General features: G+C 42.1%; 2 protein-coding genes across 2 annotated transcripts; one reads left to right on the forward strand and one right to left on the reverse strand.

Moving 5' to 3' along the window:
- The first annotated feature begins 2,600 nt into the window (after positions 1–2,600).
- LOC121615577 (complement factor H-related protein 1-like) lies at positions 2,601–5,919 on the forward strand. Its single transcript, XM_041949958.1, has 9 exons — positions 2,601–2,699; positions 2,786–2,977; positions 3,765–3,944; positions 4,024–4,215; positions 4,565–4,621; positions 4,842–5,003; positions 5,086–5,256; positions 5,669–5,694; positions 5,866–5,919. The coding sequence occupies exons 1-9, from the start codon at positions 2,642–2,644 to the stop codon at positions 5,875–5,877; spliced, it is 1,050 nt and encodes a 349-aa protein (XP_041805892.1). The 5' UTR covers positions 2,601–2,641; the 3' UTR covers positions 5,878–5,919.
- A 1,544-nt stretch (positions 5,920–7,463) lies between these two features.
- Positions 7,464–14,465, reverse strand: zbtb41 (zinc finger and BTB domain containing 41). The gene is made up of 11 exons (XM_041949380.1): positions 14,353–14,465; positions 12,491–13,776; positions 11,488–11,695; positions 10,826–10,895; positions 10,440–10,587; positions 9,753–9,882; positions 9,527–9,622; positions 9,324–9,430; positions 9,037–9,142; positions 8,804–8,892; positions 7,464–8,500 (listed from the first exon to the last, which is right to left on the reverse strand). Exons 2-11 carry the CDS (start codon positions 13,743–13,745, stop codon positions 7,866–7,868), a joined length of 2,844 nt encoding a protein of 947 aa, XP_041805314.1. The 5' UTR covers positions 13,746–13,776; positions 14,353–14,465; the 3' UTR covers positions 7,464–7,865.
- Positions 14,466–14,468: the final 3 nt, after the last annotated feature.

A 14,468-nucleotide genomic window follows, 5' to 3' on the forward strand; every position in this document is an offset into this window, starting at 1 on the left:
TTTGGGGGTTGACTGGGTTCATCAGTCAGGCATCCGGTGAAACACTGAGGAAACCAAAACGTGGAGTGAAACTTTATCATTTTTATTATTTATATGGCTTTTAAGATGTGAGTAGCACTATGAGCTCATTACACATTAAGAGAGAAACTCGAGGTGTCGTTGTCTGATAGCATACTGTGTTACAGGGTGTATCTTCACAGTTCTCAGTCGACAGAGCAAGAAAATGAAAGCCACAAGGTTCAAACATCAGCTCATCGTGTGAAGGGGAAATAGAGTATACCTTCAGCTCTGATGTGCAGTCTGCACTTTAGAGTGTTGGACTGTGATATGAGCTGTTTGTTTGCTTTGAAAAGAAAGAACTGGTGGAGAACATTACAAACTATCCACAGGCTGACTCACTAAAGCTTCTCCTCCATGTGTGATTGTTTGAAGCAGGATGAGGAAGAAGAGAGATTTTTAGAGAGAACATGTTCTTCTTCAGCCCTCAGCTGCTCCACACGTTGACACGATTTCCCAGGCACGAGATTCAGGACTCAAAATGCACGACACAGACAGGATCGGAGTAAGAGGCTTCAGGCCGGTTTAATAACAAAAGATACTATTTACAAAAGGAAGAACAAAAGGCGCACGGCTCAAAAAAAGAAATGATGACGCTAAGGATTTAAGTTCTCAAAAAGGCAAGGCAAAACAAAAACTCTCTCAATGACAGGACAAAGGCAATGGTTAGATGCTGGACTGACGTGAGACATAAGGCACATGACAATCTGGCTGAAGACAAGGGGAGACGCAGACTATACATACACATGAGGTAACAAGGAACAGGTGGAGACAATCAGGGCGGGGCTGACAATCAGACAGGCGGGAAAACACACCAGGAAGTCAGGGTCTGAAACAAGAGGAGAGTCAGGGTTTCACAATAAAACAGGAAGTGCAAGACCAGACTAGACGCTAGTGAAACAAACAGCTTAACAGACACAACGAGACATAACACACGTCCACTGCTCGTCCTCTGTCTGACTGTTTTCAGGCTGTAACTGGTTTCAACTGAAGATGCTGAGTGCTACTCCTGGATCCAGTTTTTAAAGACACACACATACTGAGGTGCTCTAGTAGTAGAATAATGCAGTAGAGATATTCAGTAAAAATAATACACATATACATCATTGAATTACTGATGTATAAGATGTATTGATCCATATTAATCTGCTCTCTCTCTCTCAAAAACAGAAATGTTGAATAAAGGTTACACATATCTTCATCACCCGTCTTCACTTTAATGGAAGTAACATTCTGAATGAAACTTCTCAGCATTACTTTCCATCAGAATACTTTAATACTTTTAAAGAGAAATGACATTTGATCATCTGCTCTTTCAATATTGACAGGAGTGTATTTTAAACTGATCAGTGTGATTTATCCCTGCAGTGCACTTCTTTCTGGTTTATTATATTCTGATGCTGTGCTGCATACGTAGCTTTAATCGCAATGACGCCAACACGGCAGATATTTAGTCTGTGTGTATCAGAGAGTTCCTCTGGTGACCATGAACGTCTGCACCAATAATCAGTTCAATCTATCTGCTCGTTGTTGTCTGGACCAAAGCGGTGGACGGAGCGACTGTCTGACGCTGCCACAGCCCTCGCATGGCTAGAAATGAGAAAAAGATCGATACATTTGCTAATTAATCATTTTATTTTCTCAATCTGTCTTAAACGATGAGATGTTAACTGAATCCTAAACTTAAACCCCAAAATTCAATTGCATTTATTGCATCCTGCATTTTACGATTGCTTCAATTTGAGGAAAGCTCTCTTAGATTTAAAGACACATAAGATGAAAGATTAAAGGAAGTGAAACCCACAGAGCTACAGCAGCTGCAGGACTGAATAAGACGATGCAGAGCACGTGAGGATCCAGCAGACGGCGATCAGTGTTTAAGCAAGAATACAAAAACAAACAGTATGACCACAAATATCCCACAACTAAGAGCGACCATGGAACTTCTGTTTTTGCTCTCTCATTAAATGCGTCTTTACAGAACTCCACCTCCGCGTCTAAAGTCTGGCCTTTGGCGTGGCTGTGATTGTGCTTGTCTCGGGATGCTGACCTCTGATCACAGCAGTCCGGACAGTCGGCTTGAAATCTGGACTGTAAACAACCTCATAGATTTTTGGTTGAAAACATTGTGTGAGGGATCAAATGAATCACTTTGGGGTATTTCTTGAACAAATGAACCAATGTGAAACAACAAGAGCAGCGTTTTACAGAATATAGATTATAACTCTGGTCAAAGACCCCTGCATGATGTTTGGTGTGTGCCAAAGTGGGGAAAAATGATGAAGAACAAAGTTAAGAAATGTTCATAACACTGATCTGTGCTCTCTGTTTTCATGTGTAATTAGCTGCATTTGAGCAAGACGGTTTGGCACAATGTGACCGATCTGACTGCAGTACATGAAGCCTGTTTGTGTTTTTGTGCGTTGGCTTCCGAGCAGCAGCTTGATGGCAGCGATTCAGCCTGATGTTTACTGTTCCTTAGCTCCGTAGCCCTTTGGGGAAATGCCCTGACAATTATTAACTGGTCCAGATTTGAGCTGGACTCTTCACTCTGCTTTGTCCTCTTCATCTAATTCTTGACAAAATGTGGGCGAGATGTCTCAGATTTGTTCTCCTGGTTTGGTTTCCAGGAGTGCTGCACGGTAAGAACGTTCAATTCTGTTACTTAGAGACATTGTTATTGTTACGTATATGTTTACTGTGTACTGTTGTTTATCGTGTATTTCAGGACAAAGTGCAGCTCTGCCTTGTCCTGCTCCCACACTGAATGGTGGATATTTTGTCCCTGAAAACGAAACTTATGCTCATGAAACCAAGCTCACTTACGCCTGTGAAAAAGGACTTAAACCAGCAGCGGAGGTTTGGTGGGCAACAAGCACATGTCAAAATGGCAAATGGTCTCATGAACCACAGTGTATAGGTAAGTGTTTGAGCGATATCGCTACAGGACTGTCTGAAGGTGCTTTGAATTCTTCAAGCGTTAAGCCTTAGTGTGTCTGCTGCTGCTATGGAGTGATGCCATCAGTTATCTCAGTACATACAAGATAAACTGAACACAGGGAGACAGAGTCAATGAAAAGACATTAAGACATCAGAGTCGTCCAGAAATTCAATAAACAGGCAGCATAAAAATGGCGTTTCACGTTTGTGCATGACGGTGTTGCTCATTTTATTTGAAGTCTTTTAAAAGAGGTCAATAGGTCCACGCTCTAAATGTAAAAAAAGTTACCTAAATAAGATGCTCACACAGAATTGAATCACTATATTATCTACAAATGTATGAATTATTCAAGTCCAGTCACTACACTTTCACTCAGGGTAAAAATGCCAATTATACCTGTAACAAATGCTTCGAGTTTTAAACGTCCTTCAGGAGCCACCAGACACTTTGTGACCATTGTTTGTAGTTATAATGCTTTATAATGACATTTATGGATATTATGCTAGTTTTTAACAGTGAGTTCCAAACCTGACACCCTACTAGTGGTAACAAGATGAATCCAAGGGGGTCGCCATGGGAAATAAAAAACAAAAACAGGATTTTGTTAAATAATGATTTTTTTTCTCTTTGCTCCTTTATTAACTGATTTATTAATGTCTTTAGGGTCACAAGTAGATCTTACTTTGTAAAAATATCAATATTTAACTTTCATGAAGGTCATTCTGTAAAGTCTGAAAATGTTGTCCTGTTCTTTTTCCCCCCTCAGCTGAAAACGCCTGCATTCCACCAGCTATACCCAATGCAAAATACACTGAAAACCAAAATGGTTGGTATGAAGAGGGAAACGTAATAAGGATAACATGTGACAAAGGATATGAATACAAAGACCGGAATGCAACAGCCACATGCAGAAATGGGACGTGGTCCTCTGTGCTCTTCTGCGAGAGTAAGTCTGTCGGATGCGCTGTGAAACAAGCTAGACTCCTTTTCCTGTTCCTGCCCGTGATTTATTGTCTCGTTTACAGGAAGTACCCATGCATGTGGTGAGCCCCCTAAAATCCCCCATGCAGTCATCATTCATCAGGATTACCAGGAGCTGTTTGCTCCAGATTCAGAGGTGCAGTATGAATGTGAAGACGGATATACTATAGAGGGAGGAGACACCAGGAAATCCATCTTTTGCATGTCTGGAACCTGGTCTGAAGGCCCAGCATGCCGTAAGTGGACAGTGTGCAGTGATAAAAATACTTTTATGAACATTGCCAGGGAACATAGTCCAGGCAGCAGCTGTGTTTCCCTGCAAACCTTATTTGAGAAAACACATTAAGTAATTTCCTGAAGGCAGGTTGTAATGCTGATGAGTTCTGTTATTCTTAAAGCTGCTATAATCAATATTTCTATATTGTATTGCATGTATTATATTGTATTGAATTTCTATGTTTCCCTCCACCCTGCAAAGACTTAATGCAACTTTCACTTCAGTTCAATAATGGGAAAAATATTCAGATGTGCATAAAAACAACCTCCCAGTGTGACACTAACCAGTGTGTCCACTGTGTCTTACAGGACCTGCTACCAGCTCCAGAACGAGTGAGAGAGAAACCGAACCTCAGATCACTCCAAGTAAATAAGTACATTCATTTTTCCTTTACATCATATATACCAGGTAAAAACAATGCAGATGAAAAATGATCTATGTCTTCAAAGCTGATCATAAGGCACAGCTCTCATCATGAACCTTATTGTGGGGTTTGAGGATTGATTTGGTCCAAAATGAAAATGTGGGGTGAAATTTTAATTGAAATATTTGTTTTGTTGAGGTCTTTTTATTTTTTTGTGTCAGTCAGCAACTGTGGAAGACCTCCAACAGTTCCTAATGGTGAGGTTGTGGAAGCTAGTGTCCTGTTTTTGAGGTACCAGTGCAGCATTTTTTACAAACGGACGGGTCCAGAGACAGTGATGTGTTACAGCGATGGCACGTGGTCACATGTCCCCACCTGCAGAGGTAAAAACAAACCAGCTGTCAAAGTCTGTCGGAGACATTGGCTGGAAAAGTTAACACAGTGTTTGTTGCTTCTCTCGTGCAGCCGCTTTCTGTTCTGTGGACACTGACAGATATCCTCAGTTAAAACCTGATGGGGTTAAATATATAAAAGATGGTGAGACCGTGAGACTGGAGTGTGTGAAAATGGCCCACTGGTGGATGGATCATTTCTCTGTGGGCCGGTGCACTGACAGAAGAATATGGCTTTCCAGATGTAAGTATCACTTTAAACTCACATATTAATATGCCATTAAATTAAACACAGATTTTTCAACATTGTTTTGCCAGTCTCACAGAAAGGACAAGACTCCTCAACATATAATGTGTTCATTAGCAAGATTTAGGGACACTGACAGGCAAATTTTGTTACCTTCGGACGGAGCCGGGCCAACTGTTGACCTGTGTTTCCAGTCTTCATGCTACGCTAAGCTACTGCTAACCGACAACAGCAGTGATTTTTGTGGTACTGTAATATTCCTGAACAGTTAATTCAGTGAACAAAACAAGAACACTGATTGAAAACAGTGAAAAGCCTGCAGACATTGAGTGAATCAGACACATCTCAGCTCCCTGTCAACAAGCTGCTCCACATATTCACTGCTGTGCCTCCGTATGATTGTTTTCAGGTTGTAACTGGTTGGAGCATAAGGCGGTAAGATACTCCTCAATCTACCTTTTACAGAAACACACATACTGATCTTTTCTCCCATCTTACATGAGGCACTTCTACTGTTTTGTCAATTATTATTTACATTCACTGTTTCTATTACTTTACTATTTTACTCTCTTGTTTTTGTTTGTAAAACCTTTGTCTTGTGACCAGAAAACTTGCTAAGGCTGCGGCACCAAGGGGACGACACTGCTGCCTTTGGATTTGCTCACCACTGACAGAACAAAAATGGCGGCCTGGAATCTTCTGAGAGGCAACTAAGTTATAATTATGCTGTCACACCACAAACCGTTTCTGGCTTTTCATATTGTTCAGTGAATATCTGCATGATGTAAGAGCAAGTGGTTTGTCTGTATGCTCAAAGCTGCAAAAACAGATAAAAGTGTTGTGTATTTGAAGCACTGGCCTGAATAAAGTCTTCAAGTGGAATCTCAGCTCTAGTCTTTCTGCAATTGCCTGCAGAGGTTTTGTGTTTTTGGATACTGGCCCCTGAATATAACTCTCAGGGTCACAATGATGAGGCTCTCTCAGGTGGGGCACATCCTGGACAGGCTGCAGGTCTGTCACAGGCCTAATAACTCCAAACAATGTTTTCAAATCTGATTTTACTGATCATTTCAGAATGTGACAATGTTTGAAATTTGACTGTCTGTAACTGCCACATGAAGCCATCAGCAACACCACAACACTGCCATGCATGCAATGCTTAGTCTTTGTAAAGTAAAAAAGAAACTTCTTCCATTTATGTTAAAGGTTCAGTGTGGAGGTTTAGTGGCATCTAGTGGTGAGGTTGCAGACTGCAACCAACTGAATACCCCTCACCTCACCCTCCCCTACAGTGGCTGTGAAAAACATGAAAGGCCCTCCCTGGAGACAGCTTTTAATTTGTCTGTTCTGGGCTACAGCAGAAACATGCAACATGACGCATTGCCTCTGTTGATATAAAGTTCATTCTAAGGTAATGAAAACACAACAATTCTTATTTTCGGGTGATTATACACGAATGAAAACATACTTCCGAATATTATATTCAGTTTCTGCCAATAGATCCCTCGAAATCCCGCACATGCGACCTTTAACTTTGCATCACACAGAATCAAACCCAAAATTATTAATTATCAGTTATCCTATGGATATTTATTTATTTGCTGAACTAATTTATTGTAATTAATGTATTGGATATTGACTGCTTTTCATAAAATATAACCAGCAAATGACTATTTTTACTGTGTTAAATTATACTTTAATGATTCATCAATTCCTTGACATTGTCAATTAATATGCATCAATTCATTAATGAATTTTCTACTCAACTGATGAAAAAAAAACATGTTCAGTTTTTAAAATACAACTTATTCTGTGGCAGTAAAAACTTCCACAATGAGTAAAAAAAAAATGTTAACATTCACAGCAGAAACTTGTTATGAAAAAAAACTGAAATAATGTTAAAAAGAAAATACACAAAGCAAGACTGTGTACAACCCTGATTCCAAACATGTTGAGAAGCTGTATGATGATTTGATCCTTTCTGACACGTACTCAAATGAAAACAGTACAAAGACAACACATTTAATGTTTTACATCATCAACTTCACTGATTTTTGTAAATATTTGCTTATTCTAAATTTTAAGCAGCAACATGTTTCAAACTAGTTGGTTCAGGAGCAACAAAAGACTGAGAAAGTTGTGGGATGCTCTAAAAACACCTGTTTGGATCATTCCACAGGTAAACAGGCTGATTGGTAACAGGTGATAGTATCATGATTGGGTGTGAAAGGAGCATCCTGGAAAGGCTCAGCTGTTCACAAGCGAGGATGGAGCGAGGTTCACCACTTTGTGAACACATGATTGGATAAAGGATGTTACTGCATGGGCGTTATGTTTCTAAACATTTCGTTTTTTGGAATCGGGGTGGTAACACATACTGAATAAAATCATCAAACATTTGCTTGTGGAAAACAGAAATTTCATTTCATACGCTGAAAAAAAACCCGGCAGCCTTGGTTTCAGTAACATTTTAAATTTGTATTTTCCTGACAATAACTGCCCTCTGTTGTCGTGGATACTGAATACTGATGCTCTGTTCTTCTAATGAATGATGATGAAGTTTGTAAGACTGAGCCTTAAAGGCCCAGTTTTTTGGCAGAGGGGCGTCAGTGTGTGTGATCAGAGTTAGAGATGTTCTGCACAGAGGAAGCTGAATCCAGTCCCAGCAGCGTGCCCAGGTAGGACTGCTCACGGGGATCCAGCATCTGATCGGGCCTCACAGGGTGGACGATGTTGGCGGGCTGAGGGTTGAGGGTGTACTTCTCTAAGAACGCTAGGTCCGTGGCGGCCTGATAGCCAGGGTTCTGCTGCTGTCCTTGAGCCTGCATGCTCACAACGCTGTGAGGTTGGGAGGTGAGAGACGAGGCCCTGTGAGCGTTCAAGTCGCCCTGCGCTCCTCCCGCCATCTGGACAGGAACTAAAGTGACGGGCACGCAGACATGTGTAGGAGGGGCGGTGCTCTGGAGGGCTGACTTAGGTTCAGCGCGGTACACCTTAGACGGTTCCTCGAAAGGAATTGAAACTATTTTGTCCTCACTGAGGGTGCCGAGGGGCTGCTCAGTAAACCGGGTGCTGTGCACGTGGTCAACATGGTACTTGAGCTTGTCTTTTCTTTTAAAGGTGGCGCTGCAGTGGGGGCAGTTAAAAGGCCGAGCGTCTGAGTGAATCACCATGTGCTTTGTCAAGGTCTTCTTGATCCGAAATGTCTGGTTGCACTCAGGACATCTGTGGGGTTTCTCGCCTGTCACATGAACACAAGAGAACATCAGCGTCAGTATTACAAAACCATGGTTAGACAGCCATTTCTACTGCACCCTCGCTTTTAAAAATAATAACTGATTAAGATTAGCTGGGGCAAGATGACTACAGAGGGTGGGGCTAAATCAGCAAAGGCTTGATCGTCTTTTGTTTTGCAGTTGGAGTGGGCATCCAACTGCAAGGGATCAGAAATGTAACGGGGGTGCAGTCATGCAGAGCCTTAAAAGTAATCAACAGCATCTTTTCTGTTCTCATACCTGTTTTCAAGGACCTCTTGTTTCCTTACCTGAGTGGGTCCTGAAGTGCATTTCTAGACTGGACTTCCCTTTAAATTCTTTCTTGCAAACTTCACACTGATGCACAGCAGTTTTATACCTGTGAACAAGTTCCTCATGAACAGAGACAGAAACCAAGAACATCTGACACACTTTGAAGGGACAGCTAAGGGAAATATTACCACTTTTACATCACTACCAAAAAAAGAGAATAAGTAGGACTGTGATTTGTATGATAACATACTTCTGCCACACTTTCTCTCCCAAATGAATGCTTTTGTAGTGGACCGTCAGATGATCATGTCGCCTGAAGCACTTGCCACATTCTTCACACTGGTGTGCTTTCTCACCTGCAACAACCACGGGCTCTATTATAGTAACCACTGACTGGAGACACAGTGAAAGGTTTAGTAAGTAAGTTAAAGGTTAATTTCCCCCTGCACTGTACCAATAAACTTCAACTGTATTAAGAAACACAATGAAATTTACACGCATGAGACAATGCACACTGCTGCATGTGTTATACTGTACCAGAGTGTATTTTCTGATGTTTGGTCAGGTGATCGTGGCGTATGAAGGTTTTCCCGCATTCGTCACACTCATAGCGCTTGTCGTCATGGTGAACTCTGAGGTGGAGCCTATCCAAGGAACAGTTTGCTTTTTACAGGAATCTCCATAAATGACACAGCCAATAAAACTGGGAGCTTGAAAGTTACATGTTGTTCAAATCTCACCTGTAGGAGCTGCCATGGCGGAAACTTTGGCCACAGATACTACAGAGGTGAGGTTTCTCCCCACTGTGGATCCTCAGGTGCTCTCTCAAGGTTGTCCTATAAGAACAAAAACACTCTCAATAAGGCAGCACAGGGTTGGACAGGAGTTTTTGCAGCTCAGCATGCCAAAATAAGAATTGCGGTAACGAGGAAAATGTGAGGAAAGCTTAGGGACGAAGAGATGTACCTTTCCCTTACTGATTTCCCACAAACAAAGCAGGTCCACTTTCTTTTGCCTCCATGCGTGCACTCAATGTGCCTCTTTCTGTTGCCTGTGTCATTAAACTGTCGGCCACAAATCTCACAGGGAAAAGGACCTGAAAGAGAGAAAGGATACATCATTCATCATTCATCAAATGCATCGATTGCTACAGACTACTGACTACTGTACTTCATTACCAGATATCAGCTTTGCATTTCAATACAGGATGGACAGATGCAAAAACACTGCACTGCATTTTATCTTCTAAATTGTCTGTTTTAATAGTTAATTGTTAAAAACTTGGCCATAAGCAGGGGAAAAGGTTTATTCTTAACCTGAGAATAAGTGACAAAATGCTGATGTCAAGGTAAATTTCAGAATTGTGTCTCAGTGTTATTGACAGTATGTTGAATTCTATCTGGATCATGGCCCACCCTTGGTGTCTGTGGTTGCAGGTTCGAGCCCTGGGTGATGCAGAACAAACATGCTAATATCTACTCAGGCATTGTGCTGTGTGGATTAGAGATACATGATTTCAAGGTTCAATGTTAATTTCGGTTTGGTTGGTCAGCTCTTCTGATGGACCCTCCTACATTTCTCATTTGTCTTCCTCCTCCCTGACACTGACTCACTGCTGTACAGCAGCTATAATTTTCACTATATATTCCTCACCTAAGTGGTACTTTTCTTGGTGCTTCAGCCTGGCAAACCTGGACTTGAAGTATTCGTCACAGAAGGAGCATTTAAAAGGGCGGTCTTGGGTGTGCAGGATCATGTGCTCCTGCAGATGAGGTCTGCGGGTGAAGGTCTTCAGACAAATCTGGTTCAGAAAATCCAAAGGTTGCAGACTGTTAAAATCTAAAAAAACTGCTTTTAAACACAGTGCACACTTATCTATACTAAAATGCATTCATTCATCATCTTATCTGTATGTGAGTACATATTTGAACAGTCCACATACATTCATGGTCATATTTTAAAAAAATCTGTGGTTTGTTCTCAGCTTGCATTATCAGGTAAAAAATGATCAACATTATATGACCGAAAGTTATTCTTACAGCACATTTCCAGCCTTCACTCTTCCTCTTCCTCTTGGTAAGAAACTCTTGAATGTGGTCTGGATGAAATCTGGCAAGACAGTGAAGATACATGACATCATCATATAATTTGACTGTAGCAACCACAGCCATCATGGAAATGTAGTGGAATGTTAGCTCTAGAAAATCATCTTAGAAATCACAATACAGTCATAAAGTATATTTCTAAATTTCATCAGAATCCTCCCTTTAATTCACATTGCCATCATTTTTATACCTACACTACAGCCAATAATACACAGATTTTTAGCCATGCTAACAGCATTACTCTAGAGATGCCAATTTCAGCCAGTCGATCACTAGGGTCAAGAATGAAACATCCCAGCAACTACTGGACAGATAGCCATGAAATTTGGAACACATCCATGTTCCCCTCAGGATTATTGTAATAACTCTGCTGATTCCTTAACTTTTGATGTGGCGCTATCATAACATCAAATTTTAATTTGTCCAATTCTTTCTTATGGCCAAATACCTTAAAAACTTGCATTCTCATTAGTTTCAGCTGTAATTTATGTTTAGTACTAATTAACAAGTGCAAGCATGCTAAACAAAGATGGTATACATCGAGGTAAACTTGATAACCAGAACACTGCAGAGACTGGACTGCTGCTGTGTCTCACCTCCTCACATGCTTGGCCAGGGTTTTCTTGCTGGCATGGAGTTTGCTACAGAAGGGGCATTTGTGCTCCTTCTTCTGGAAGGGAGCATCGCTGGCGTGTTTCTTCTTGTGTACGGTCAAGTTAGACTTCGTGGAGTAGCGCTGAAGACAGATGTCGCACTGGAACGGTTTCTCTCCTGTGTGCACTCTGGTGTGACTCTCATACTTCCCTATTAAATGTAAGAAAGAAGGATCAGTGAATATATTGCAACAGTAACACATTTTGGACATTTATATAATTACTGTCAATAAAGAGTGCCCTGTTGCACCTGTGACAACTGAATTTTACACGGGGTGTCCATCAGGTTGAGACCTGCTGTGTTTCTGAATAGGACAAAACAAGAGGCGAGCCTCTACCCTTCCAACACAAACACAACCACAACCACAGCTTTTAGAGAGAGCTTCCGGCAGTGGCAACAAGTGACGCAACAAAGACAAATTTGCCATTTAAATGCTTAGCTTTTACCTTATCTCTAACACAGAAAAGGGAGAACAGGTAGAAAACTAAACAACAATTCTTATAATTAAGTGTCGTTTATCATGCAAAAATTTAAAACATTTGCTTGTTCCAGCTTCTCAGATGTGAGAATTTGCTGTTTTTTTTCCCTATTTCACATCATTGTAAAATGATTATCATTGGATTTTGGAGTGTTGGTTCAATTAAGAAAGCTATTTTTTTTCCACTATTCTTTGACATTTTATAGACCAAACCATGAATCAGTTAATTGAAAAAAAATTATCAACAAATTAATCAATAAAAAAAAATAATGGTTAGTTGCAGCAACCATGTGAGATAGAGTTAATCATTTTAGTAAAAGTAAATAAAAACAGATATAAAGATGATTCTTGTGTTTAACATCTGTCTGGTATGGTAAGCTGACTACCACCACCACAAATACTGCTTTACAAGAGAAACCATTAATGATGAGACTCATGAGAACAATAATAATCTCCATGGTTACCACCTGCACGGTCAAAGGTCTTGTCACATTTGGGGCACTTGAGGGTCTTCTTGCTGGAGGTCTGTATGATGACTGGAGCCAGACCCTCAGGGTACACTGGACTCTGCGTGGAGCTTCCTGCTGCTGGTACATGCACCTCCGTCTCTCGAACAGCCTGTTGCTCCACCCCTTCTACACCTGAACCCTGATGACCTGCACCCCTGTCTGCTGCGCAAACTTCAACAACTTTCCTCTGAGCAACCACGTCCTCACTCACGTCTCCCTCCTCTTCCTCCTCCTCCTCTTCCTCCACTACATCTCCCCCCTGTGCCGGTTTACATGTCTCCTTTACATCACTTTTTGGTGCTTGGTTTTCCATGAACACCTTCTTTCCTGCTTCTTCCCCTCTCTCTTCATCTTGCTCTCTTGGTGATACAGTCCTTTGTTTTTCCCCAGGAGTGTTGATAGCGTACTCCTCATTGTCTCTCTGATACTTGGTGGGTGCCCTCCTCCTGCGAGCTGATCTCCGTGTGGTAGCAGTCGTCTGACCTACCGTCTTCCCCTTCTCAGCTGAGGTTTCTTGCTGTACATCAGTGTGGCTCTCAGCCAAGTGGATCTGCAGGGAGTTTTCAGTGCTAAACTGGCGACTGCACATGGTGCACTGAACATCAGATGGGCTCTGGACGTCTGTGTCCCCTACTGGTGAGTCACTGGAGGCCATTTCCACTTCAGGAGACCCTCTTATCTCATCTTGCGCCTGGATCACACATACTGGGTTGCCGTCCCCTTCTTCATACAGGAGCTTTAGTATATCCATCATGTCCAGGAATCGGGCCGCTTCAGCTAGAGCTGGGAGGTCCGTCTCCGTGACAACACACTCAGAGGTGTACAAAAAGCCAAGCAGGTGCTGGAAAACTGAGTCCTCAACATGGTCCAGAGTCACATGCGTTGCAGCAGGGTTCTTGGACAGCTCAGCGTGGAAGTAGCTGCTCCCGTGGGCCAACACCACCTTGTGGGCACTGTAGGCCTTCCCACCCACAGACACCGACACATCACAGAACCTCTGTCGGATCCGGTCCTCGTTCAAAAACTTGAGGAGGTTGTGACTGTGCTGTGACATAGCCAGGTGCCTGATTTGTGAGGTTGATTCTGAGGCGGTTTCAGGGTTTGGTGGGGCGTTGGAGCCCAGGGCAGTGCCTGGCTCTGTAGCACATTCATTGCTGGCACTGACCTGCCTGCTGCGTTTGGGACGCAGAGGATTACAGGGCTTTTTCTTCATTTGTGCATCTGTTGGGCTACCATGAAAGCTCCTGAAAACCAGAGGAATAGAAACAGTAATGAGATTGATCACATGAGTGCTAACTCTGCCAAGCTACGGGTCTGAGTAAGACTTGATAGGACTGTGATTTTCAAGAGGCTATTCAAATTGCTTAGCATGTAAATGTACCTGATTTAACAACACAACAATGGTATTAACAGCATGAAGCTGACCTGAAGGGGGCATTGTGGTGGAAAGTTATCAGAAATGCGCAAAGTGTGCATGAAAAGATGCACAATAACGTCTTTTTGCTAACGTTTGAGGTATATTTAACCCATTTATTAACGCAAAGCAGAGAGAACAACCAGTTGTTATGAACAGTGCGCTCAAATGACAACCCAGGCCTCACGGAAATGTGAAATTAAGCTAGCACCGTACTGCTATCCTGAATTATTAACGGTCAACACGGCTGCATTGGTACATTCGCTCTCCACCTCAAGGACCCCTAACGTTATGTTATCAGTCTGACAGGCGGGCCCCCCTCCGAGGAGAGTGTTGACAAACGACCCTTACTGCTACCCCGGGCATTAACGCTTATATAGGGACGTCTTTTAAAAATAAATCTTACCTTACAGACACGGGCCGCGTTTACAGAGCACTGTACGTTGCTGCTGATACGAGTTATGTGGAAAATAAACGGATAACAAATTATTTCCTGAGTCTCTCTAACGCCCCACCTTCCTA

Source organism: Chelmon rostratus, chromosome 12 (assembly GCF_017976325.1).
Source record: "Chelmon rostratus isolate fCheRos1 chromosome 12, fCheRos1.pri, whole genome shotgun sequence".
NCBI classification, from domain to species: domain Eukaryota; kingdom Metazoa; phylum Chordata; class Actinopteri; order Chaetodontiformes; family Chaetodontidae; genus Chelmon; species Chelmon rostratus.

Excerpts from the sequence above, each read along its gene's own strand:
- LOC121615577 (XM_041949958.1), top strand. The coding sequence starts at position 2,642 with ATGTGGGCGAGATGTCTCAGATTTGTTCTCCTGGTTTGGTTTCCAGGA. Across the intron at positions 2,700-2,785 it reads GTTTCCAGGAGTGCTGCACG|GACAAAGTGCAGCTCTGCCT; the intron begins GTAAGAACGTTC and ends CGTGTATTTCAG. Across the intron at positions 3,945-4,023 it reads CTCTGTGCTCTTCTGCGAGA|GAAGTACCCATGCATGTGGT; the intron begins GTAAGTCTGTCG and ends TCTCGTTTACAG.
- zbtb41 (XM_041949380.1), bottom strand. The coding sequence starts at position 13,745 with ATGAAGAAAAAGCCCTGTAATCCTCTGCGTCCCAAACGCAGCAGGCAG. Across the intron at positions 10,896-11,487 it reads CTGGCCAAGCATGTGAGGAG|ATTTCATCCAGACCACATTC; the intron begins GTGAGACACAGC and ends CTGTCTTGCCAG. Across the intron at positions 9,883-10,439 it reads CCAAGAAAAGTACCACTTAG|GTCCTTTTCCCTGTGAGATT; the intron begins GTGAGGAATATA and ends TCTCTCTTTCAG.